The 25,223-nt window shown below is 44.7% G+C and overlaps 1 protein-coding gene across 1 annotated transcript in view; it reads right to left on the reverse strand.

Moving 5' to 3' along the window:
- Window positions 1-25,223, reverse strand: part of LOC129841810 (anoctamin-1-like) — a 224,328-nt gene that overhangs the window by 77,732 nt on the left and 121,373 nt on the right. Inside the window, exons 16-19 of the mRNA XM_055910096.1 lie at window positions 23,812-23,886; window positions 13,356-13,557; window positions 7,575-7,686; window positions 84-141 (exon numbers count right to left, since the gene is read on the reverse strand). Of these exons, the coding sequence (XP_055766071.1) occupies window positions 84-141; window positions 7,575-7,686; window positions 13,356-13,557; window positions 23,812-23,886 (447 nt within the window). The remainder of the gene's footprint in view (window positions 1-83; window positions 142-7,574; window positions 7,687-13,355; window positions 13,558-23,811; window positions 23,887-25,223) is intronic.

Below are 25,223 nucleotides of genomic sequence, written 5' to 3' on the forward strand. Positions count from 1 at the left end.
GAAAATACGCACACACGCAAACAGCATTAGTGGGTGTGTGTTTGTGTGCACGTGTGTGTGTGTGTGTGTTGTAATGAACCCACCTCCTCCATGCGGAAGTGGCCAAACAAGTAGACGTAGTCCCCTGGAGGTCCAGCAAACCTACAGAGCAAGAGGGAGGAGGGGAGAGAGGCACATACAGAGGCAAAGGGAAAGCATTCAGACCCCTTGATTTTTTCCACATTTTGTTTTACGTTACAGCCTTCTTCAGACGTATTTACTAAACTTTTACTCTCATTAATCTAAACACAATACCCCAAAGCTCATCACTAAGCTAAGAACCCTGGGACTAAACACCTCCCTCTGCAACTGGATCTTGGACTTCCTGATGGGCCGCCCCCAGGTGGTATGGGTAGGTATCAACACATCCCCCATGCTGATCCTCAACTCAATACTCCACAATGACAAAGCAAAAACAGGTTTTAACTTCTTTGGGCTGCAGGGGCAGTATTGAGTAGTCTGGATAAAAGGTGCCCATTTCAAACGGCCTCATACTCAATTCTTGCTCGTACAATATGCATATTATTATTACTATTGGATAGAAAACACTCTCTAGTTTCTAAAACCGTTTGAATTATATCTGTGAGTAAAACAGAACTCATTTTGCAGCAAACTTCCTGACAGGAAGTGGAAAATCTGAAATCGTATTTGAAGGGCAGGTTGGTCAGGATGATATCTATGAGGGTGCCCGTGTTTACGGATTTAGGGTTGTACCTGGTAGGTTCCTTGATAATTTGTGTGAGATTGAGGGCATCTAGTTTAGATTGTAGGACGGCCGGGGTGTTAAGCATATCCCAGTTTAGGTCATCTAACAGTACAAACTCTGAAGATAAATGGGGGGCAATTAATTCACATATGGTATCCAGGGCACAGTTGGGGCTGAGGGGGGTCTATAATAAGCGGCAACAGTGAGACATATTTCTGAAAAGGTGGATTTTTAAAAGTAGAAGCTCGAACTGTTTGGGCACAGACCTGGACAGCATGACAGAATTCTGCAGGCTAACTTCACCCCCTTTGGCAGTTCTATTTTGGCAGAAAATGTTGTAGTTGGGGATGGAAATGTCAAATGGTGGGCGAGAGCTTTGTACGCGTCTCTGTGTGTGGAGTAAAGGTGATCTAGAATTGTTTTCTCTCTGGTTGCACATTTAACATGTTGATAGAAATTTGGTAGAACTGATTTAAGTTTCCCTGTATTAAAGTCTCCGGCCACTAGGAGAGCCGCCTCTGGTGAGTGGTTTCCTGTTTGCTTATCTCCTTATACATCTGACCGAGTGCGATCTTATTGCCAGCATCTGTCTGTATAAACAGCCACAAAAAGTATAGCTGAAAACTCTCTAGGCAAGTAGTGTGGCCTGCAATTTATCACAATATACTCTTCTTCAGGCGAGCAAAATCTAGAGACTTCCTTAGATTTCGTGCACCAGCTGTTGTTTACAAATATGCACAGACCGCCTCCCCTCTTCTTACCGGAGTGCGCTGTTCTATCTTGCCGGTGCAGCGTATATCCATGTCGTCATTCAGTCACGATTCCGGGAAACATAAGATATTACAGTTTTTGATGTCCCGTTGGTAGGATATTTGTGATTGTACCTCGTCTAATTTATTGTCCAATGATTGCACGTTGGCGAGTAGTATTGACAGTAACGGTAGCTTTCCCAGTCGCCTTCTCTGGGTCCTGACCAGTCATCCGGCTCTTCGTCCTCTGTACCTGCGTCGCTTCCTCTTGCAAATAACGGGGATGTCGGCCCTGTGGGGTGTTTGGAGAATGTCTTGTGCGTCGTCCTTGTTGTAGAAAAAAGATTTGTCTTATCCGAGGTGAGTGATCGCTGTCTTGATATCCAGAAGCTCTTTTTTGCCGTAAGATACAGTTGTAGAAACATTGTGTACAAAATAAGTTGCGAAAAAAAACACATAATAGCACAATTTGTTGGGTGATCTTAAAACTGCTGCCATTTCTTCCGGCGCCATTTTATAAGCTGTGTAGCCGAGTGATCATAGAGTCAGAAAAGCAGCAATAGGTCAGTCAGGGTGCCATTTTATAAGCTGTGTAGCCGAGTGATCATAGGGTCAGAAAAGCAGCAATAGGTGAGTCAGGGTGCCATTTTATAAGCTGTGTAGCCGAGTGATCATAGGGTCAGAAAAGCAGCAATAGGTGAGTCAGGGTGCCATTCGGTAGTCACTACTATGCTAGGCGAGCAGGGGAGACAGCGTTCAGAAAAGCTAGCGGGCCGGGGCTAGTAGATGGGTCTTTGGCAAACATAATTTCAGAATAGCCTGTTGAGACCACATCGGGCAATCACGTCGGCAGTCCAGTCGTGATGGATCGGCGGGGCTCCGTGTCAACAATAAAGGGTCCAGGCCAATTGGCAAAGGAGGTAATTTAGCCCTAGAATTAGCTGGTATATGGGCCTAGCTCGAGGCTAGCTCAATGCAAGCAGGTGCTTGCTTTGGAACAGGGGTGTTAGCTAACAGTAGCCACTCGTTTTCAGCTTGCTAGCTGCGATGATCCGGTGTAATGATCCAGAGCGGCAGAAATCTGGTGATATGGTAGAGAGAAGCAGCCCGATAGTCTCCGGGTTGATATCGAGCTGTGCAGACTGGCAGGTGTTGTCCGATCTAAGGCTGGCTGATGACGTGGAAAAAGGCGAAGACCGCTAGCCTAGGCTAACAAAGGCTAGTTAGCTGGCTAGCTCCTGATGGAAGTTCCAGTTATAAGGAATAAAAATAGCAGATCCGTACCACATTGGGTGAGGCGGGTTGCAGGAAAGTATATTTAGTTCGTAGATAGAAAGTGAGATTAAGATATATATGAAAAAGACTGGCTATATAGACGGGATAAGACACAGGATAAGACAAAAGACAGACACACACGTCCCTCTGCAACGCCATCTTGGATTTTTCAATGAATGTCTGTTTCTAGCTATTGATTTCATGAACCTTGTTTCTTAGACTAGATATGTTAATATGTTAATATGGGCTATTTTTAGGACTTTCCTGGGATGCTTGATCTATTTTATTGATTTACTGGAAGCTTATCAGAAGTAGACATGACAATGTTATTTATGTTTCAGCTGATGGGTGAGAACGAGAAAGTTCCAATTTGCGTTTTCCGCAAAAGTCTGTGCAGAATTGAAATTTGCTTGCTAAGGAAAGCCACCTCATTCCTGGAACTCCAGATTGTCAATATTGTCCCGGACAAGAGCGCAATAAACACAGCTTCTACAGTGCTGGAGAAGTTTGTTAGCTATTCCAGGTCGAAGCGGGATCCATTGCAACCTAGCTGGCTCACTGGATAGCTTGACAAACACTTATGAACAAAATAAAAATAAAGCAAAAAAACTTCTGAAACAACAGACTGAAAAGGTTGAGGTGCAGGAGGTATCTGAGTTCGTGCCTTATGACTGCGAATACCCCTGGGATAATGTACATTTGCTGCAGAATTATGACAACTCAGCAACACAATGTTAGGGATTATCTGAGATAGGCTTTGGTCATTGATAAGTCATTGTCTGAACGTGGCCTTAAAATGCGTGGACAGAGTCCAGGAGTCAAGATGATTTGGATGGACTCCACTCCTGTAGAGCATCTTCTGTTTCTTGGTGTCAAAGTTATCTATAAAAGTGATTCCAACAGAGCTACAGTAATCTTTTAGCCAGGTGCCTAATGCCAGTAGCCTGCTGAATCTTTCAGTCCCACGGCACATCGATGGTACCGGACCTGAAATAATTGGTCGCTTTTTGGAATCTTTCAGAGCTAGAATTAGTTCTTTAAAATAAATTTTCAGGAGTTCCGTGCTAGTTAATGTTGTTTGACCCCACATGGACTACAACAGTGTCAGTATCTGTCGTAGAATGGTAGAAAACTGCCCTGTAATGTCCTGTACTCGTGTTCCAGGATAGCACAGGGTTTTTGCCCCGGAACCAAAATGTTTCTTACATCGAGCTGCCTATGACGACAACTGGTGCAATGGCTGAGAAGGTCTTGCCGTTCTTTCGCCTTGAGTGGTTTCGCAAACCCCCCAAGGACCAAAGGGCGGTGGGGACTGATGGACCCTAACCAGCTGTGGTATCCATTGTGGATGATGATGAATGGGTCGGAGTCTTAGACAGCCTCACGGTCCGATGAGAGGGAGCTCTGAGGATCTGAACCCAAGGTAGAAGCCACCGGAGAGGGAGACAAAATAGAGGACGAAGGCGCAGGTACTTCTGGATCAGATCTCAAATCCTCCAGGGAAGGCGGCGCCGTAACATCTGGAACCAGGGCATCGAAGCTTTTTCTAGTCTGTGTCCGGTCCGGGCTCACCTTCGCCAAGGAGTCCCCCATTGCCAGAGGTCTCTGTTTTTAACTTCCACGGTGAGTGACATGTCTCCATGGCTGGTTGGTAGGATTCAGAACAGGAACATCCACTTCGTCATCCAGGAGCATCCTGCTAACTCCATTATCCAGGGAAGGGGAAGACCCCTTCTGGGAGGGATCCCTGCAGAGTAACGGCCAGTCGGCTGTAGAGAGCTGACACAGCGGAGACAGTTCCACAAGGCCAGAGTGGCGCCCGGCTACTGGGGTAGAAGACAAAGAAGTAGACGGGTGTGGATTCCCCAGTAGCTTGTGTACATTCGCTACTTGTTTGCTAAAAGTAGCCACTTGCACCTGTAGCTCTCTGCAAGAAAATAGTTGCTACATTGGAAGTCCTTGCAGACCACATTGTCCCGGATAAACCAAAACACAGAATTAATTAAACATTTTGTGAAATTCACGTTGTGATAAATGAATGGCGGAGTATTGTAATTCAGGCTAGCAAACCGTGTTTCATCAACAACACACTCACATTGGGGAGCGTGTCGCATGTGTTGCAGTGATGATATTACAACCAGATAGTTAACATTTATTTAACAATCCTTTGACAATGGCACGAAGTTGTCAATGATTTTAGTGGAGCTGGGGGTCTCCTTGACCCGAGAAGGAAAATTGATTGCTCTGCACCTTGTAACGTTTTATTGATAACGACCTGTAGACACCGGCTGGAACGCGATTTTAACCAATCAGCATCCAGGATTAGACCCACCCTTGTATAAAAGTCATTACATTGCTCTCTTTTCATTCATGAAGCTCTTTTGCAAAAACTCCCTCTGTACCTAACCCTAACCCTAACCTTTACACGTAGGAGTTACCACACCCGGTCTCAGGGATGGCTAACTCTGGAAATGACGTGGGTCTCTACAGAGAGAATACAGGGGGTGCTGTTTCGCATTAGCATAATTGCCTCTACAGATTAAACTGCCTCTTATTCAATTATTGCTGTTACTATATGCATATAACCATATACCATTGGATAGAAAACAAGCTATGGTTTCTAAAACCGTTCCAATTTCGTCTCTGAGTGAAACACAGGTCATTTCACAGCACTTTCCCTGAGCCAGAAGAAGATTGCAAGATGTGTATGCTCGCTTCAACGCTCTGCCTATATATGGTCATGCCACCTATGACCCGAAACACACTTCATTCGTCTTCCTCTGGGTGTCAGGAAGTTGTCAGAGGAGAAATTTTTTGTTTATCTTGTACTGACGTGAAATAAGACCTATTTCTTTAGCGTGACCGACAACTTCCGGTTTTCTGAAACGCGCGTTTTAGAGGTGCAATTGTCTTTTGTTATGCTGACATTACGGATGAAAACTATCTCCGTCTCGAAGTTTGTTTGATACATGTGACCATATCATCCTAATGTATGTTTTTTCAATATAGTTTAATCAGATTATTAGAATTTTTTCGGGAGTTTTGCCGTGTTCCGTTCTTTGAGTTTTTTAACTTTGGACAGGGACTGTGCCAGTCGACCAGTACCCAGGCTAAATGAAGAGGGGAAGTTGCCATTGTGAATGGATTGAACGACTCATCAGGACTAAGGACACCTTGATCAACATTCTGATGAAAGATCAGCAATAGTAAGACCCAATTTACGATGTTATTTCATATATCTGTCGTGCATGTGAACTGGTCGGGCGCGCCCAGCTGGTTCTGGCTGGCCTGGTTATGCTAATTTAGCGCTACATTTTGTTTTCGCTATAAAACATTTAATAAATCTGAAATATTGTTTGGATTCACCAGATGTTGGGCTTTCAATGTCTGTACGCTGTGTATTTTTTCTGAAATGTTTTAAGACAAGTAATTAGTTATATAACGCTGGTCTCTGTAATTGTTCTAGCTGCATCAGCACTATATCAGATTGCAGCTGCAATGTAGAACTGTGATTTATACCTGAAAAATGCACATTTAAAAAAAACAAACTATGCTATACCATAAATATGTTATCAGACTGTCATCTTATGAATTTGTTTGTTGGTTAGTGGCTATCAATATCTTAGTTTAGCCGAATTGGTGATAGCACCTGATGGAGTAAGAAACTGTTGGAGTAAGAAAATGGTGTCTTTTGCTAACGTGTTTAGCTAATAGATTTACATATTGTGTCTTCCCTGTAAAACATTTAAAAAATCTGAAATGGTGGTTTTATTCACAAGATCTGTGTCTTTCATTGGGTGTCTTGGACTTGTGATTTAATGATATTTAGATGCTACTATTTAATTGTGACGCTATGCTAGCGATGCTAATCAGTGTGGGGGGGGGTGGGGGGTGCTCCCGGATCCGGGTTAGGTACTCTGTAGAGGTTGTAAAATGCAATACAACTAAAATCTGATTTACCTGTGGAATAATCTCCAAAAGTCTAAAAAAATATATGATTTGGTGCCTATAGAGCAATTCAGATGAATGATTGAGGACCTTTATACTGAAACGTGGGTTTCTTTTTTATGATTGTGTATGTGTATCTCTGTTTTCCTAGTGAATTGGTGTGTATAATGTTTTATTATTTGGTATTGTGGTGCTATACAGGGCTCATTTGGGAAGGAGACCTTGGTCTCAGCATGACTCCCTGTCAATAGAAAGGTTCAATAAAACACCCTCACCTTAACCCTCACCCTCACCTTAACCCTCACCTTAACCCTCACCCTCACCTTAACCCTCACCTTAACCCTCACCCTCACCTTAACCCTCACCTTAACCCTCACCCTCACCTTAACCCTCACCCTCACCCTAACCCTCACCCTCACCTTAACCCTCACCCTCACCTTCACCCTCACCTTAACCCTCACCCTCACCTCAACCCTCACCCTCACCTTAACCTTCACCCTCACCTTAACCCTCACCCTCACCTTAACCCTCACCTTAACCCTCACCCTCACCTTAACCCTCACCCTCACCTTAACCCTCACCCTCACCTTAACCCTCACCCTCACCTTAACCCTCACCCTCACCTTAACCCTCACCCTCACCTTAACCCTCACCCTCACCTTAACCCTCACCCTAACCTTAACCCTCACCCTCACCTTAACCCTCACCCTCACCTTAACCCTCACCCTCACCTTAACCCTCACCCTCACCTTAACCTTAACCTTAACCCTCACCTTAACCCTCACCCTCACCTTAACCCTCACCCTCACTTTAACCCTCACCCTCACTTTAACCCTCACCTTAACCCTCACCCTCACCTGCCCTTGAAGAAAGCCACATAGAAGACGGGAGCAAAGGTGTTCATGGACTTCAACAGAAACGATTTCAGAATCAGACGCTCCTCAAACTCCGCTTCCGTCTTAGGAACCTCTGACAGACAAGACAAGCAACCAATCACATTATTAGACAGACAGGAAATCAGCCAATCATATCATCAGACGTTATCAGAAGTGTGTGTTAAACAGTTCAGTGAGCCAGACAGTGATAGGGTGAGGGTTAGTGTTAGGGTGAGGGTTAGTGTTAGGGTGAGGGTTAGCGTGAGGGTGAGGGTTAAGGTGAGGGTTAAGGTGAGGGTTAATGTGAGGATGAGGATGAGGGTTAGCGTGAGTGTTAAGGTGAGTGTTAGGGTAATGGTGAGTGTTAGGGTGAGGGTTAGTGTTAGGGTGAGGGTTAGTGTGAGGGTGAGGGTTAGTGTTAAGGTGAGGGTTAGTGTTAAGGTGAGGGTTAGTGTGAGGTGAGGGTTAGTGTGAGGGTGAGGGTTAGTGTTAGGGTGAGGGTTAAGGTGAGGGTTAGTGTTAGTGTTAGGGTGGGGGTTAGTGTTAAGGTCAGGGATAGTGTTAGGGTGAGGGTTAGTGTGAGGATCAGTGTTAAGGTGAGGGTTAAGGTGAGGGTTAGTGTTAGGGTGAGGGTTAGTGTTAGGGTGAGGGTTAGTGTTAGGGTGAGGGTTAGTGTTAGGGTGAGGGCTAAGGTGAGAGTGAGGGTGAGGGTTAGTGTTAGGGTGAGGGTTAAGGTGAGGGTGTGGGTTAGCGTGAGGGTGAGGGTTAGCGTGAGGGTGTGGGTTAGCGTGAGGGTGAGGGTAAAGGTGAGGGTTAGCGTGAGGGTTAGTGTTAAGGTGAGGGTTCATGTTAGGGTGAGGGTTAATGTGAGGGTTAGTGTTAGTGTTAGGGTGAGGGTTAAGGTGAGGGTTAGTGTTAGGGTGAGGGTTAGTGTTAGGGTGAGGGTTAAGGTGAGGGTTAGTGTTAGGGTGAGGGTTAGGGTTAAGGTGAGGGTTAGTGTTAGTGTTAGGGTTAGGGTTAGGGTTAGGGTTAGTGTTAGGGTGAGGGTTAGTGTTAGGGTGAGGGTTAGTGTTAGGGTGAGGGCTAAGGTGAGAGTGAGGGTGAGGGTTAGTGTTAGGGTGAGGGTTAAGGTGAGGGTGTGGGTTAGCGTGAGGGTGAGGGTTAAGGTGAGGGTGTGGGTTAGCGTGAGGGTGAGGGTAAAGGTGAGGGTTAGCGTGAGGGTTAGTGTTAAGGTGAGGGTTCATGTTAGGGTGAGGGTTAATGTGAGGGTTAGTGTTAGTGTTAGGGTGAGGGTTAAGGTGAGGGTTAGTGTTAGGGTGAGGGTTAAGGTGAGGGTTAGTGTTAGGGTGAGGGTTAGGGTTAAGGTGAGGGTTAGTGTTATGGTGAGGGTTAGTGTTAGGGTGAGGGTTAGTGTTAGGGTGAGGGTTAGTGTTAAGGTGAGGGTGAGGGTTAAGGTGAGGGTTAGTGTTAGGGTGAGGGTTAAGGTGAGGGTTAGTGTTAGGGTGAGGGTTAGTGTTAGGGTGAGGGTTAGTGTTAGTGTTACCCAGTTTAGTGAGCCAGACAGCGACAGGGTTAGTGTTAGGGTGAGGGTTAAGGTGAGGGTTAGTGTTAGGGTGAGGGTTAGTGTTAGGGTGAGGGTTAGTGTTAGGGTGAGGGTTAGTGTTAGGGTGAGGGTTAAGGTGAGGGATAGTGTTAGGGTGAGGGTTAGTGTTAGGGTGAGGGTTAAGGTGAGGGTTAGTGTTAGGGTGAGGGTTAGTGTTAGGGTGAGGGTTAGTGTTAGGGTGAGGGTTAAGGTGAGGGTTAGTGTTAGGGTGAGGGTTAGTGTTAGGGTGAGGTTTAAGGTGAGGGATAGTGTTAGGGTGAGGGTTAAGGTGAGGGTCAGTGTTAGGGTGAGGGTCAGTGTTAGGGTGAGGGTTAAGGTGAGGGTTAGTGTTAGGGTGAGGGTTAAGGTGAGGGTCAGTGTTAGGGTCAGTGTTAGGGTCAGTGTTAGGGTCAGGGTCAGTGTTAGGGTCAGGGTCAGTGTTAGGGTCAGGGTCAGTGTTAGGGTTAGGGTCAGTGTTAGGGTTAGGGTCAGTGTTAGTGTTAGGGTCAGTGTTAGTGTTAGGGTCAGGGTCAGTGTTAGGGTTAGGGTCAGTGTTAGTGTTAGGGTCAGGGTCAGTGTTAGGGTTAGGGTCAGTGTTAGTGTTAGGGTCAGGGTCAGTGTTAGTTTTAGGGTCAGGGTTAGTGTTAGGGTCAGTGTTAGTGTTAGGGTCAGGGTCAGTGTTAGTTTTAGGGTCAGGGTTAGTGTTAGGGTCAGGGTTAGTGTTAGGGTGAGGGTTAGTGTGAGGGTGAGGGTTAGTGTTAAGGTGAGGGTTAGTGTTAAGGTGAGGGTTAGTGTGAGGTGAGGGTTAGTGTGAGGGTGAGGGTTAGTGTTAGTGTTAGGGTGGGGGTTAGTGTTAAGGTCAGGGATAGTGTTAGGATGAGGGTTAGTGTTAAGGTCAGGGATAGTGTTAGGATGAGGGTTAGTGTTAGGGTGAGGGTTAGTGTTAGGGTGAGGGTTAGTGTGAGGATCAGTGTTAAGGTGAGGGTTAAGGTGAGGGTTAGTGTTAGGGTGAGGGTTAGTGTTAGGGTGAGGGTTAGTGTTAGGGTGAGGGTTAGTGTTAGGGTGGGGGTTAAGGTGAGGGTGTGGGTTAGCGTGAGCGTGAGGGTAAAGGTGAGGGTTAGCGTGAGGGTTAGTGTTAAGGTGAGGGTTCATGTTAGGGTGAGGGTTAAGGTGAGGGTTAGTGTTAGGGTGAGGGTTAAGGTGAGGGTTAGTGTTAGGGTGAGGGTTAGGGTTAAGGTGAGGGTTAGTGTTATGGTGAGGGTTAGTGTTAGGGTGAGGGTTAGTGTTAGGGTGAGGGTTAGTGTTAAGGTGAGGGTGAGGGTTAAGGTGAGGGTTAGTGTTAGGGTGAGGGTTAAGGTGAGGGTTAGTGTTAGGGTGAGGGTTAAGGTGAGGGTTAGTGTTAGGGTGAGGGTTAGTGTTAGGGTGAGGGTTAGTGTTAGGGTGAGGGTTAGTGTTAGTGTTACCCAGTTTAGTGAGCCAGACAGCGACAGGGTTAGTGTTAGGGTGAGGGTTAAGGTGAGGGTTAGTGTTAGGGTGAGGGTTAGTGTTAGGGTGAGGGTTAGTGTTAGGGTGAGGGTTAGTGTTAGGGTCAGGGTTAGTGTTAGGGTCAGGGTTAGTATTAGGGTCAGGGTTAGTGTTTGGGTTAAGATGAGGGTTAAGGTGAGGGTGAGGGTTAAGGTGAGGGTTAATGTTAAGGTGAGGGTTAGTGTTAGGGTGAGGGTTAGTGTTAGGGTGAGGGTTAGTGTTAGGGTGAGGGTTAAGGTGAGGGATAGTGTTAGGGTGAGGGTTAGTGTTAGGGTGAGGGTTAAGGTGAGGGTTAGTGTTAGGGTGAGGGTTAGTGTTAGGGTGAGGGTTAGTGTTAGGGTGAGGGTTAAGGTGAGGGTTAGGGTTAGGGTTAGGGTTAGGGTGAGGGTTAAGGTGAGGGTTAGTGTTAGGGTGAGGGTTAGTGTTAGGGTGAGGGTTAGTGTTAGGGTGAGGGTTAAGGTGAGGGTTAGGGTTAGTGTTAGGGTGAGGGTTAGTGTTAGGGTGAGGTTTAAGGTGAGGGATAGTGTTAGGGTGAGGATTAAGGTGAGGGTCAGTGTTAGGGTGAGGGTTAAGGTGAGGGTTAGGGTTAGTGTTAGTGTTACCCAGTTTAGTGAGCCAGACAGTGATAGGGTTAGTGTTAGGGTGAGGGTTAGTGTTAGGGTGAGGGTTAGTGTTAGGGTGAGGGTTAGTGTTAGGGTCAGTGTTAGGGTCAGTGTTAGGGTCAGTGTTAGTGTTACCCAGTTTAGTGAGCCAGACAGCGATAGGGTTAGTGTTAGGGTGAGAGTTAGTGTGAGGATCAGTGTTAAGGTGAGGGTTAGTGTTAGGGTGAGGGTTAGTGTTAGGGTGAGGGTTAAGGTGAGGGTTAAGGTGAGGGTTAGTGTTAGGGTCAGTGTTAGGGTTAGGGTGAGGGTTAAGGTGAGGGTTAGGGTTAGGGTCAGGGTCAGTGTTAGGGTCAGGGTCAGTGTTAGGGTCAGGGTCAGTGTTAGGGTCAGGGTCAGTGTTAGGGTTAGGGTCAGTGTTAGGGTTTGGGTCAGTGTTAGTGTTAGGGTGAGGGTTAAGGTGAGGGTTAGGGTTAGTGTTAAGGTCAGGGTCAGTGTTACCCAGTTTAGTGAGCCAGACAGCGATAGTGTTAGTGTTAGGGTGAGGGTTAGGGTGAGGGTTAGTGTTAGGGTGAGGGTTAAGGTGAGGGTTAGGGTTACCCAGTTTAGTGAGCCAGACAGCGATAGTGTTAGTGTTAGGGTTAGGGTCAGGGTCAGTGTTAGTGTTAGGGTCAGTGTTAGGGTCAGGGTCAGTGTTACCCAGTTTAGTGAGCCAGACAGCGATAGTGTTAGTGTTAGGGTGAGGGTTAAGGTGAGGGTTAGGGTTAGTGTTAAGGTCAGGGTCAGTGTTACCCAGTTTAGTGAGCCAGACAGCGATAGTGTTAGTGTTAGGGTGAGGGTTAGTGTTAGGGTGAGGGTTAAGGTGAGGGTTAGGGTCAGTGTTAGTGTTAGTGTTAGTGTTAGGGTGAGGGTTAGGGTTAGTGTTAAGGTCAGGGTCAGGGTCAGTGTTACCCAGTTTAGTGAGCCAGACAGCGATAGTGTTAGTGTTAGGGTGAGGGTTAAGGTGAGGGTTAGGGTTAGTGTTAAGGTCAGGGTCAGTGTTACCCAGTTTAGTGAGCCAGACAGCGATAGTGTTAGTGTTAGGGTGAGGGTTAGGGTTAGTGTTAAGGTCAGGGTCAGGGTCAGTGTTACCCAGTTTAGTGAGCCAGACTGCGATAGGGTTAGTGTTAGGGTGAGGGTTAGGGTGAGGGTTAGTGTTAGGGTTAGTGTTAGGGTGAGGGTTAGGGTGAGGGTTAGTGTTAGGGTTAGTGTTAAGGTCAGGGTCAGTGTTAGTGTTAGGGTTAGTGTTAAGGTCAGGGTCAGTGTTACCCAGTTTAGTGAGCCAGACAGCGATAGTGTTAGTGTTAGGGTGAGGGTTAAGGTGAGGGTTAGGGTGATGGTTCAGGTCAGGGTCAGTGTTACCCAGTTTAGTGAGCCAGACAGCGATAGGGTTAGTGTTAGGGTGAGGGTTAAGGTGAGGGTTAGGGTGATGGTTCAGGTCAGGGTCAGTGTTACCCAGTTTAGTGAGCCAGACAGCGATAGTGTTAGTGTTAGGGTGAGGGTTAAGGTGAGGGTTAGGGTTAGTGTTAAGGTCAGGGTCAGTGTTACCCAGTTTAGTGAGCCAGACAGCGATAGGGTTAGTGTTAGGGTTAGTGTTAAGGTCAGGGTCAGTGTTACCCAGTTTAGTGAGCCAGACAGCGATAGGGTTAGTGTTAGGGTTAGTGTTAAGGTCAGGGTCAGTGTTACCCAGTTTAGTGAGCCAGACAGCGATAGGGTTAGTGTTAGGGTGAGGGTTAGGGTGAGGGTTAGTGTCAGGGTCAGGGTCAGTGTTACCCAGTTTAGTGAGCCAGACAGCGATAGTGTTAGTGTTAGGGTGAGGGTTAAGGTGAGGGTTAGGGTGAGGGTTAAGGTGAGGGTTAGGGTTAGTGTTAAGGTCAGGGTCAGTGTTACCCAGTTTAGTGAGCCAGACAGCGATAGGGTTAGTGTTAGGGTGAGGGTTAGTGTTAGGGTTAGTGTTAGTGTTAGGGTGAGGGTTAAGGTGAGTGTTAGGGTGATGGTTCAGGTCAGGGTCAGTGTTACCCAGTTTAGTGAGCCAGACAGCGATAGCTCCGTAGATCTCATCCAGTATCAATACCACCAGCAGGTTGATGATGATGGCGGTGGTGGTGACGGTCATCCTCACAGAGGCCTTGGCCTCAGGGTCTGGATTCATGGACCAGATAGACAGCATGGTGATACGATACAGGATCACTCCAAACACTGCGGAAAACGTTACCCCCATCTAACACACAAACACACATACAGTAAATAATCAACCAAAATACAGGATAGAGTGATATATAGCTTGCTATTGTAATTAGCCTGTATAAGCATTGTTCGCTATCTAATCAAATAAAACTTTATTTTTTCAAATGCGCCGTATAGACCCTTTATTTAACCAGGTAGGCTAGTTGAGAACAAGTAATCATTTGCAACTGCGACCTGGCCGAGATAAAGCGAAACAGTTCAATACATACAACAGAGTTACACATGGAGTAAACAAACATACAATCAATAATACAGTAGATAAATCTATAAACAGCATGTGCAAATGAGGTAGGATAAGAGAGGTAAGGAAATAAATAGGCCATGGTGGCAAATGAATTACAATATAGCAATTATACACTGGAATGGTAGGATGTGCAGAAGATTAATGTGCAAGTAGAGATACTGGGGTGCAAAGGAGCAAGAAAAATCAATACAGTATGGGGATGAGGTACATTGGATGGGCTATTTACAGATGGGCTATGCACAGGTGCAGTGATCTATGAGCTGGTCTGACAACTGGTGCTTAAAGCTAGTGAGGGAGATATGAGTCTCCAGCTTCAGTGATTTTTGCAGTTCGTTCCAGTCATTGGCAGCAGAAAACTGGAAGGAGAGGTGGCCAAAGGAAGAATTGGCTTTGGGTGTGACCAGTGAGATATACCTGCTGGAGCGCGTGCTACGGGTGGGTGCTGCTATGGTGACCAGTGAGCTGAGATAAGGCGGGGCTTTACCTAGCAGAGACTTGTAGATGACACCTTACTGTGAAATGCTTACTTACAAGCCCTTAACCATCAGTGCAGTTCAAGAAGAGTTAAGAAAATATTTACCAAATAAACTGAAAAGTAAAAAATTATATAAATTAACACAATAACATAACAATAACGAGGCAATATACAGGTTCGTGTTAGGGTCAGGGTTAGTGTTAGGGTTAGGGTGTGGGTTAGTGTTAAGGTCAGGGTTAGTGCTAATGTGAGGATGTGTTACACAACTCAGTGAGCCAGGGTTAAAACAAATGGGGGTGGGGAGGGGGGTAAATGTAATAGTCCGGCGGGCATCTGATTAATTGTTCAGCAATCTTATGGTTTGGGGGTAGAAGCTGTTGAGGAGCCTTTTGGTCTTAGACTTGAAGCTCCGGTACTGCTTGCCGTGTGGTAACAGAGAGAACAGTCTATGACTTGGGTGACTGGAGTCTGACAACTTTATGGGCTTTCCTCTCACACCAGCTATTATATAGTTCCTGGATTGCAGGAAGCTTGGCCCCGGTGATGTACTGGGCCGTACGCACTACCCTCTGTAGCACCTTACGGTCGGATGCCGAGCAGTTGCCATACCAGGCGGTGATGCAACCGGTCAGGATGCCCTCGATGGAAAACACTAAAGTTTCCAAAACTGTTCAAATAGTGTCTGTGAGTATAACAGAACTGATTTGGCAGGCGAAAACCTGAGAAAAATCCATTCAGGAAGTAGTTTTATTTTTGGTTTTGTAGTTTTCTATTCAATGCCAATACAGTATCCATTGATTTAGGACTCAAATTACAGTTTCTATGCCTTCCACTAGATGTCAACAGTCTTCAGAAATTGTTTCAGGCTTGTATTCTGAAAAATGAAGAAGTAAGAGCAGTCTGAATGAGTGGACCGTAAAGTGTCCCAGATCTTTTTCATGCGCGAGACCGAGAGAGTGCGTTTCTCGTTTACCTTTTAAATTGACGACGTTATTGTCCAGTTGAAATATTATCGATTATTGAGGCTAAAAACAATCTGAGGTTTGAATATAAACATCGTTTGACATGTTTATATGAATTTTACGGATACGATTTTGATTTTTTTGTCTTCCTGTTTTGACTGCGTTTGAGCCTGTGGATTACTGAAGAAAACGTGCAAACAAAACAGGAAGACAAAAAAATCCAAATTGGGTATAAAGAGACGTTATCGAACAAAATGAACATTTATTGAGTAAATGAATGTCTGCTGAGTGCAACCATATGAAGATCATCAAAGGTAAGGGATTAATTTGATCTCTATTTCTAAATTGTGTAACTGTTCTACCTGTCTGGCTACTGTTTGTAATGATTTGTCTAGTGGGCTATGTTCTCAAATAATCGTAAGGTATGCTTTCGCCGTAAAGCATTTTTTAAATCTGACACCGTGGTTGGATTCACAAGCAGTTAATATTTAAACCTATGTAAAATATGTTTTGTTTTCTGAATTTTTATAATGAGTATTTCTGTATTTGAATTTGGCGCCCAGCAGTTTCACTGGCTGTTGAAGAGGTGGGACGCTACTGTCTCACGTGCCCAAGAGAGGTTAAAGGTCTTGCTCACATCGGCTGAGGAGAGTGTTATCGCACAGTCATCCAGAACAGCTGGTGCTCTCCTGCATGCTTCAGTGTTGCTTGCCTCGAAGTGAGCATAAAAGGCATTTAAGCTCATCTTGAAGGCTCACGTCACTGGGCAGCTCGCGTCAGGGTTTCCCTTTCTTGTCCGTAATAGTTTTCAATCCTGCCACATCCGACGAGCATCAGAGCCGGTGTAGTAGGATTCAATCTTAATCCTGTATTGACGCTTTCCTTGTAAGCAGAATTCAGGAGGATAGAATTATGGTCAGATTTGCCAAAGGGAGGGGAGGGGAGAGCTTTGTGCTCACCTCTGTGTGGAGTAAAGGTGGTCTAGAGTTTTTTTCCCTCTGGTTGCACATGTGACATGCTGGTAAAAATTTGGTAAAACTGATTTAAGTTTGCCTACATTAAAGTCCCTGGCCACTAGGAGCGCCACTTCTGGGTGAGCATTTTCTTGTTTGCTTATGGCCTTATAGAGTTGGTTGAGTGCGGTCTTAGTGCCAGCATCGGTCTATGGTGGTAAATAGACGGCTAGGAATAATATAGATGAGAACTCTCTTGGCAGATAGTGTGGTCTACAGCTTATCATAAGTTACTCTACCTCAGGCAAGCAATACCTCGAGACTTCTTTAATATTAGACGTCGCGCACCAGCTGTTATTGACAAAAACACACCCCCACCCCTCGTCTTACCAGACGTATCTTCCCTGTTCTCTCTTTCTCATCTCTTTAAAGGAAAGGCTTCTTCCAGTTTGTGGTGAGTAACCCCAGTTCTGATGTCCAGAAGTTATTTTCGGTCATAAGAGACGGTAGCAGCAACATTATGTACAAAATAAGTTTCAAAAATAATTGACAAACAATGCAAAAAAACGAACAAAATAGCACAATTCGTTACGGGCATGTAAAACGTCAACCATCCTCTTCGGCGCCATCTCATCATTACTAACTTTTATTAGCATTGTTAGTTATCTTTTTATGGCTGCAAGGGGCGGTATTGAGTAGCCTGATAAAATGTGTCCATTTCAAACGGCCTCGTACTCAATTCTTGCTCGTACAATATGCATATTATTAGTACTATTGGATAGAAAACACTCTCTAGTTTCTAAAACCGTTTGAATTATTTCTCTGAGTGAAACAGAGCTCCTTCTGCAGCACTTTTCCTGACCAGGAAGTGGGATGTCAGAAATCGATGCTCTGTTCAACTTCATGCCTATACATGGGCGTGATACGTAAGAGTCTACATACACTTCATACGCCTTCCCCTGGTTGTGAAGATGCGGTGAGAGAAAAAATTTCGTGTCTATCTTGGTCTGAGGTGGAATAAAAGCTCTTTGTTTGACGTGACCGTCCATTTCCTGTTTCTGGAGGGGACATGGGGACATGGATATGCCTTCTGTTTAGCTGTCGTTATGGACGACGAACATCTCCGTCTTAGATTTTATTTGATACATGTGACCATATCATCGTAACGATGTTTTTTCAATATAGTTTAATCAGATTATTGAATTTTTTTCGGGAGTTTTGCCGTGTTCCGTTCTCTGACTTTGTTGACGTTGGAGTGATCAGTGCCACTTGGCAAGTGCCCATGCTAAATCAAAATTTGCCGTTCCAGATCAAAACAACGACTGTTCTGGACAAAGGACACCTTGTCCAACATTCTGACGGAAGATCACCAAAAGTAAGAAACATTTTATGATGCTATTTCTAATATCTGTCGTGCATGTGAACTGGTCGTGGGCGCCCAAGTGTTTCTGGCTATTGTGGCTACGCTAATAGCACGCTACATTTTGTTTGCGCTGTAAAACATTTAATAAATCGGAAATATTGTCTAGAATCACAAGATGCCTGTCTTTCAATTGCTGTACACTATGTATTTTTCAGAAATGTTTTATGATGAGTAATTAGGTATTTGACGTTGGTGTCTGTAAATATTATGGCTGCTTTCGGTGCAATTTCTGATTGTTGCTGAAATGTAAACTATGATTTATACCTGAAATATGCAAATTTTTCAAAAAAACATATGCTATACAATAAATATGTTATCAGACTGTCATCTGATGAGGTTGTTTCTTGGTTAGTGGCTATTTATATCTTTATTTGGCTGAATTTGTGATAGCTACTGATGGAGTCAAAAACTGATGGAGTAATAAAAGTGGAGTCTTTTGCTAACGTGGTTAGCTAATAGATTTACATATTTTGTCTTCCCTGTAAAACGTTTTAAAAATCGGACATGTTGGCTTGATTCACAAGATGTGCACCTTTCATCTGGTGTCTTGCACTTGTTAATATGTGAAAGTTAAATATTAAAAAAATATATATTTTGAATTTCGCGCCCTGCACTTGAGCTGGATGTTGTCATAAGTGTACCGGTGTCGGGCTGCAGCCCAAACAGGTTATCTAGCTATCGTTACTAGCTTTTATTTGCATTATTAGCTAGCTAGCTATCATTACTCGTCTGTATTAGCATTGTTAGATAGCTAGCCATCGTTACTAACTTGTATTAGCAAATGTCCTGTGGTACTCTGTGATTGTCCAGTGGTATTCATGGGAAATGTGAACCAGAAAGTACCACCAAAATCCATGATTGAGTCTAAGTGTTTCAATGAAGAGATTGAGATAAAACTGTCCAGTTTGAGTGTTTGTTGCAGCTTGTTCCAGTCGCTAGCTGCAGCGAACTGAAAGAGGAACGACCCAGGGATGTGTGTGCTTTGGGGACCTTTAACAGAATGTGACTGGCAGAACGGGTGTTGTATGTGGAGGATGAGAGCTGCAGTAGATATCTCAGATAGGGGGGAGTGAGGCCTAAGAGGGTTTTATAAATAAGCATCAACCAGTGGGTCTTGCGACGGGTCTGCAGAGATTACCAGTTTACAGAGGAGTATAGAGTGCAGTGATGTGTCCTATAAGGAGCATTGGTGGCAAATCTGATGGCCAAATGGTAAAGTACATCTAGCCGCTCGAGAGCACACTTACCTGCTGATCTATAAATTATGTCTCCGTAATTTAGCATGGGGAGGATGGTCATTTGAATCAGGGTTAGTTTGGCAGCTGGGGTGAAAGAGGAGCGATTACGATAGAGGAAACCAAGTCTAGATTTAACTTAACCCTGCAGCTTTGATATGTGCTGAGAGAAGGACAGTGTACCGTCTAGCCATACTCCCAAATAATTGTATGAGGGGACTACCTCAAGCTCTAATCCCTCAGAGGTAGTAATCACACCGGTGGGGAGAGGGGCATTCTTCTTACCAAACCACATGACCTTTGTTTAGGAGGTGTCAGAACAATGTTAAGGGCAGAGAAAGCTTCTTGGACACTAAGAAAGCTTTGTTGTAGAGCGTTTAACACAGAATCCGGGGAGGGGCCAGCTGAGTATACGACTGTATCATCTGCATATAAATGGAAGAGAGAGCTTCCTACTGCCTGAGCTATGTTGTTGATGTAAATTGAGAAGAGCGTGGGGCCTAGGATTGAGCCTTGGGGTACTCCCTTGGTGACAGGCAGTGGCTGAGACAGCAGATTTTCTGACTTTATACACTGCACTCTTCGAGAGAGATAGTTAGCAAACCAGGCCAAAGACACCTCAGAGACACCAATACTCCTTAGCCGGCCCACAAGAATGGAATGGTCTACCGTATCAAAAGCTTTGGCCAAGTCAATAAAAATATCAGCACAACATTGATTAGAATCAAGGGCAATGGTGACATCATTGAGGACCTTTAAGGTTGCAGTGACACATCCATAACCTGAGCGGAAACCAGATTGCATACCTGAGAGAATACTATAGACATCAAGAGAGCCAGTCAGTTGATTATTGACACACACCAACACTTTTGATAAACAGGGAAAAATAGAAATAGGACAATAACAGTTAGGATCAGCTTGATCTCCCCCTTTAAATAAAGGACGGACCGTGGCTGCCTTCCAAGCAATGGGAACCTCCCCAGAAAGGAGAGACAGGTTGAAAAGGTCAGAGATAGGCTTGGCGATGATAGGGGGGGGAAAGTTTCAGGAGCTCCTCTAGCACCTCAGACTCAGTGACTGCCTGCAGGGAGAAACTTTGTAGCGGGGCAGGGGAAAAAAGGGGGCGAAGCATCGGGGATAGTCACATTACAAGGGGTGGGAGATGAGAAAATGTTGGACGGGCAAGGAGGCATGGCTGAGTCAAATAGGAATCCTGATTAAAGAGGTCAGCCATGTGCTTCTTGTCAGTAACAACCACATCATCAACATTAAGGAACATGGGCAGCTGTGAGGAGGGTTTATTCTCCAGGTCTTTAACTGTTAGACCCACATATAGAGAAATTCTATATGGGTACAGGCCGGTGCTGATGGAGGACGATAGCACCCAGCAACATTCACCAAATGGGGGTATAAAAGGACAGGGTGCTAGATGGAGGTATAAAAGGACAGCATGCTAGATGGGGGTATAGAAGGACAACGTGCTAGATGGGGGTATAGAAGGACAACGTGCTAGATGGGGGTATAGGAGGACAACGTGCTAGATGGGGGTATAGAAGGACAGCGTGCTAGATGGGGGTATAGAAGGACAACGTGCTAGATGGGGGTATAGAAGGACAACGTGCTAGATGGGGGTATAGAAGGACAACGTGCTAGATGGGGGTATAGAAGGACAACGTGCTAGATGGGGGTATAGGACAGCGTGCTAGATGGGGATATAGAAGGACACCGTGCTAGATGGGGGTATAGAAGGACAGCGTGCTAGATGGGGGTATAGGACAATGTGCTAGATGGGGGTATAGAAGGACACCGTGCTAGATGGGGGTATAGAAGGACAGCGTGCTAGATGGGGGTATAGGACAGCATGCTAGATGGGGGTATAGAAGGACAACGTGCTAGATGGGGGTATAGAAGGACAACGTGCTAGATGGGGGTATAGAAGGACAACGTGCTAGATGGGGGTATAGAAGGACAACGTGCTAGATGGGGGTATAGGACAGCGTGCTAGATGGGGATATAGAAGGACACCGTGCTAGATGGGGGTATAGAAGGACAGCGTGCTAGATGGGGGTATAGGACAATGTGCTAGATGGGGGTATAGAAGGACAACATGCTAGATGGGGGTATAGAAGGACAACATGCTAGATGGGGGTATAGGACAACGTGCTAGATGGGGGTATAGGACAACGTGCTAGATGGGGGTATAGAAGGACAGCGTGCTAGATGGGGGTATAAAGGGACAGCATGCTAGATGGGGGTATAGAAGGACAACATGCTAGATGGGGGGTATAAAGGGACAGCATGCTAGATGGGGGTATAGAAGGACAACATGCTAGATGGGGGTATAAAGGGACAGCATGCTAGATGGGGGTATAGAAGGACAGCGTTCTAGATGGGGGTATAGAAGGATAGCGTGCTAGATGGAGGTATAGAAGGACAGCATGGTAGATGGGGGTATAGAAGGACAACATGCTAGATGGGGGTATAGAAGGACAACATGCTAGATGGGGGTATAGGACAACGTGCTAGATGGGGGTATAGAAGGACAGCGTGCTAGATGGGGGTATAAAGGGACAGCATGCTAGATGGGGGTATAGAAGGACAACGAGCTAGATGGGGGTATAGAAGGACAACGTGCTAGATGGGGGTATAAAGGGACAGCATGCTAGATGGGGGTATAGAAGGACAACATGCTAGATCGGGGTATAAAGGGACAGCATGCTAGATGGGGGTATAGAAGGACAACGTGCTAGATGGGGGTATAGGAGGACAACGTGCTAGATGGGGATATAGAAGGACACCGTGCTAGATGGGGGTATAGGAGGACAACGTGCTAGATGGGGGTATAGAAGGACAACGTGCTAGATGGGGGTATAGGACAACGTGCTAGATGGGGGTATAGAAGGGCAGAGTGCTAGACAGGGGTGTAGAAGGATAGAGTGCAATATAGAGGTATAGAAGGACATAGTGCTAGATAGAGGTATAGAAGGATATAGTCCTAGATAGAGGTATAGAAGGATATAGTCCTAGACAGAGGTATAGAAGGATATAGTCCAAGATAGAGGTATGGAAGGATATAATTCTAGATGGAGGTATAGAAGGATATACTTCTAGATGGAGGTATAGAAGGATATAATTCTAGATGGAGGTATAGAAGGATATAATTCTAGATGGAGGTATAGACAGATATATTTCTAGATAGAGGTATAAGAAGGATATAATTCTAGATGGAGGTATAGAAGGATATAATTCTAGATGGAGGTGTAGAAGGATATAATTCTAGATGGAGGTATAGAAGGATATAATTCTAGATGGAGGTATGGAAGGATATAATTCTAGATGGTGGTAAAGAAGGATATAATGCTAGATGGAGGTATAGAAGGATATAATTCTAGATGGAGGTATAGAAGGATATAATTCTAGATGGAGGTATAGATGAACAGAGTGCTAGATAGAGGTATAGAAGGATATACTTCTAGATGGAGGTATAGAAGGATATAATTCCAGATAGAGGTATAGAAGGATATAGTCCTAGATATAGGTATAGAAGGACATAGTGCTAGATGGAGGTATAGAAGGATATACTTCTAGATGGAGGTATAGAAGGATATAATTCCAGATGGAGGTATATATGGAGAGAGTGCTAGATAGAGGTATAGAAGGATATACTTCTAGATGGAGGTATAGATGGACAGAGTGCTAGATAGAGGTATAGAAGGATATACTTCTAGATGGAGGTATAGAAGGATATAATTCCAGATAGAGGTATAGAAGGATATAGTCCTAGATATAGGTATAGAAGGACAGAGTGCTAGATAGAGGTATAGAAGGATATACTTCTAGATGGAGGTATAGAAGGATATACTTCTAGATGGAGGTATAGAAGGATATAATTCCAGATGGAGGTATATATGGAGAGAGTGCTAGATAGAGGTATAGAAGGATATACTTCTAGGTGGAGGTATAGATGGACAGAGTGCTAGATAGAGGTATAGAAGGATATAAATTCTAGATGGAGGTATAGAAGGATATACTTCTAGATGGAGGTATAGAAGGATATAATTCCAGATGGAGGTATATATGGACAGAGTGCTAGATAGAGGTATAGAAGGATATACTTCTAGATGGAGGTATAGAAGGATATACTTCTAGATGGAGGTATAGAAGGATATAATTCCAGACAGAGGTATATATGGACAGAGTGCTAGATAGAGGTATAGAAGGATATACTTCTAGATGGAGGTATAGAAGGACAGAGTGCTAGATGGAGGTATAAAAGGACAGGGTGCTAGATGGAGGTAAAGAAGGACAGGGTGCTAGATGGGGGTATAGAAGGATATACTTCTAGATGGAGGTATAGAAGAATATACTTCTAGATGGAGGTATAGAAGGATATAATTCCAGACAGAGGTATATATGGACAGAGTGCTTGATAGAGGTATAGAAGGATATACTTCTAAATGGAGGTATAGAAGGATATACTTCTAGATGGAGGTATAGATGAACAGAGTGCTAGATAGAGGTATAGAAGGATATACTTCTAGATGGAGGTATAGAAGGATATACTTCTAGATGGAGGTATAGAAGGATATACTTCTAGATGGAGGTATAGAAGGATATAATTCCAGATGGAGGTATAGATGGACAGAGTGCTAGATAGAGGTATAGAAGGACAGGGCAATGCTTAGAGGTATAGAGAGATAGAGTAAAAGAGGTATAGTGTTATACTTAGAGGTATTGAATGATAGAGGTATAGCTGGATATTGATAATTAGAGGTATAGAAGGATAGTGAAAATTAGAGGTATAGAAGGATAGTTATAATTACAGGTATAGAAGGACAGATTGACAGAGTGGTAATTGGAGGTATAGAAGTATAGAAGGACAGAATGACATAGTGATGGATAAGGGTAAAAAAGGAAAGTGTGATAGTGGCAGTACCATCATTAGAACGACGGACACGTTGATCATGTATCCTGGCATCCGATCCTCCAAGGTCAATGACTCTTGCTCCCTCTGCCAGAGGAACACACACACACACACACACACACACACACACACACACACACACACACACACACACACACACACACACACACACACACACACACACACACACACACACACACACACACACACACACATTTTAAATATAAATATTTCACCTTTATTTAACCAGGTAGGCTAGTTGAGAACAAGTTCTCATTTACAACTGTGACCTGGCCAAGATAAAGCAAAAAAGTGCGACACAAACAACAACAGAGTTACACATAGACACTACGTACAGTCAATAACACAATAGAAAAATCTATGTACAGTGTGTGCAAATGTAAAAGAGTAGGGAGGTAAGGCAATAAATAGGCCAGAGTGGCAAAATAATTACAATGAAGCATTTACATCTGAGTGATAGATGTGCAGATGATGAATGTGCAAGTAGAGATAATGGGGTCCAAAATAGCAAAAATAAATAACAATATGGGGATGAGGTAGTTGGGTGGGCTATTTACAGATGAGCTATGTACAGGTTCAATGATCGGTAAACTGCACTTACAGCTGATGCTTAAAGTTAGTGAGGGAGATATGAGTCTCCAGCTTCAGTGATTTTTGCAATTCGTTCCAGTCATTGACAGCAGAGAACTGGAAGGAAAGGCGGCCAAAGGAGGAGTTGTATTTGGGGTTGACCAGTGAAATATACCTGCTGGAGCGTGTGCTATGGTTGGGTGTTGCTTTGGTGACCAGTGAGCTGAGATAAGGCAGGCCTTTACCTAGCAAAGACTTGTAGATGACCTGGAGCCAGTGGGTTTGGCGACGAATATGAAGCGAGGGCCAGCCAACGAGAGCATACAGGTCGCAGTGGTTGGTAGTATATGGGGCTTTGGTGACAAAACGGATGTCACTGTGATAGACTGCATCCAATTTGCTGAGTAGAGTGTTGGAGGCTATTTTGTAAATGACATCACCGAAGTCAAGGAAGGGTAGGATAGTCAGTTTTACGAGGGTATGTTTGGCGGCGTGAGTGAAGAAGGCTTTGTTGCGATAGGAAGCCGATTCTAGATTTAATGTTGGATTGGAGATCCTTAATGTGAGTCTGAAAGGAGAGTTTACAGTCTAACCAGATACCTAGGTATTTGTAGTTGTCCACATATTCTAAGTCAGAACCGCCCAGAGTGATGATGCGAGACAGGTGGGAGGGTGGGGGCAGCGATCGGTTGAAGAGTATGCATTTAGTTTTACTTGCAATTAAGAGCAGTTGGAGGCCACGGAAGAGTGTTGTATGACATTGAAGCTCGTCTGGAGGTTTGTTAACAGTGTTGTGTTAACAGAATGGTATCGTCTGCATAGAGGTGGATCAG

This window comes from Salvelinus fontinalis, unplaced genomic scaffold (genome assembly GCF_029448725.1).
Source record: "Salvelinus fontinalis isolate EN_2023a unplaced genomic scaffold, ASM2944872v1 scaffold_0001, whole genome shotgun sequence".
Taxonomy (NCBI): domain Eukaryota; kingdom Metazoa; phylum Chordata; class Actinopteri; order Salmoniformes; family Salmonidae; genus Salvelinus; species Salvelinus fontinalis.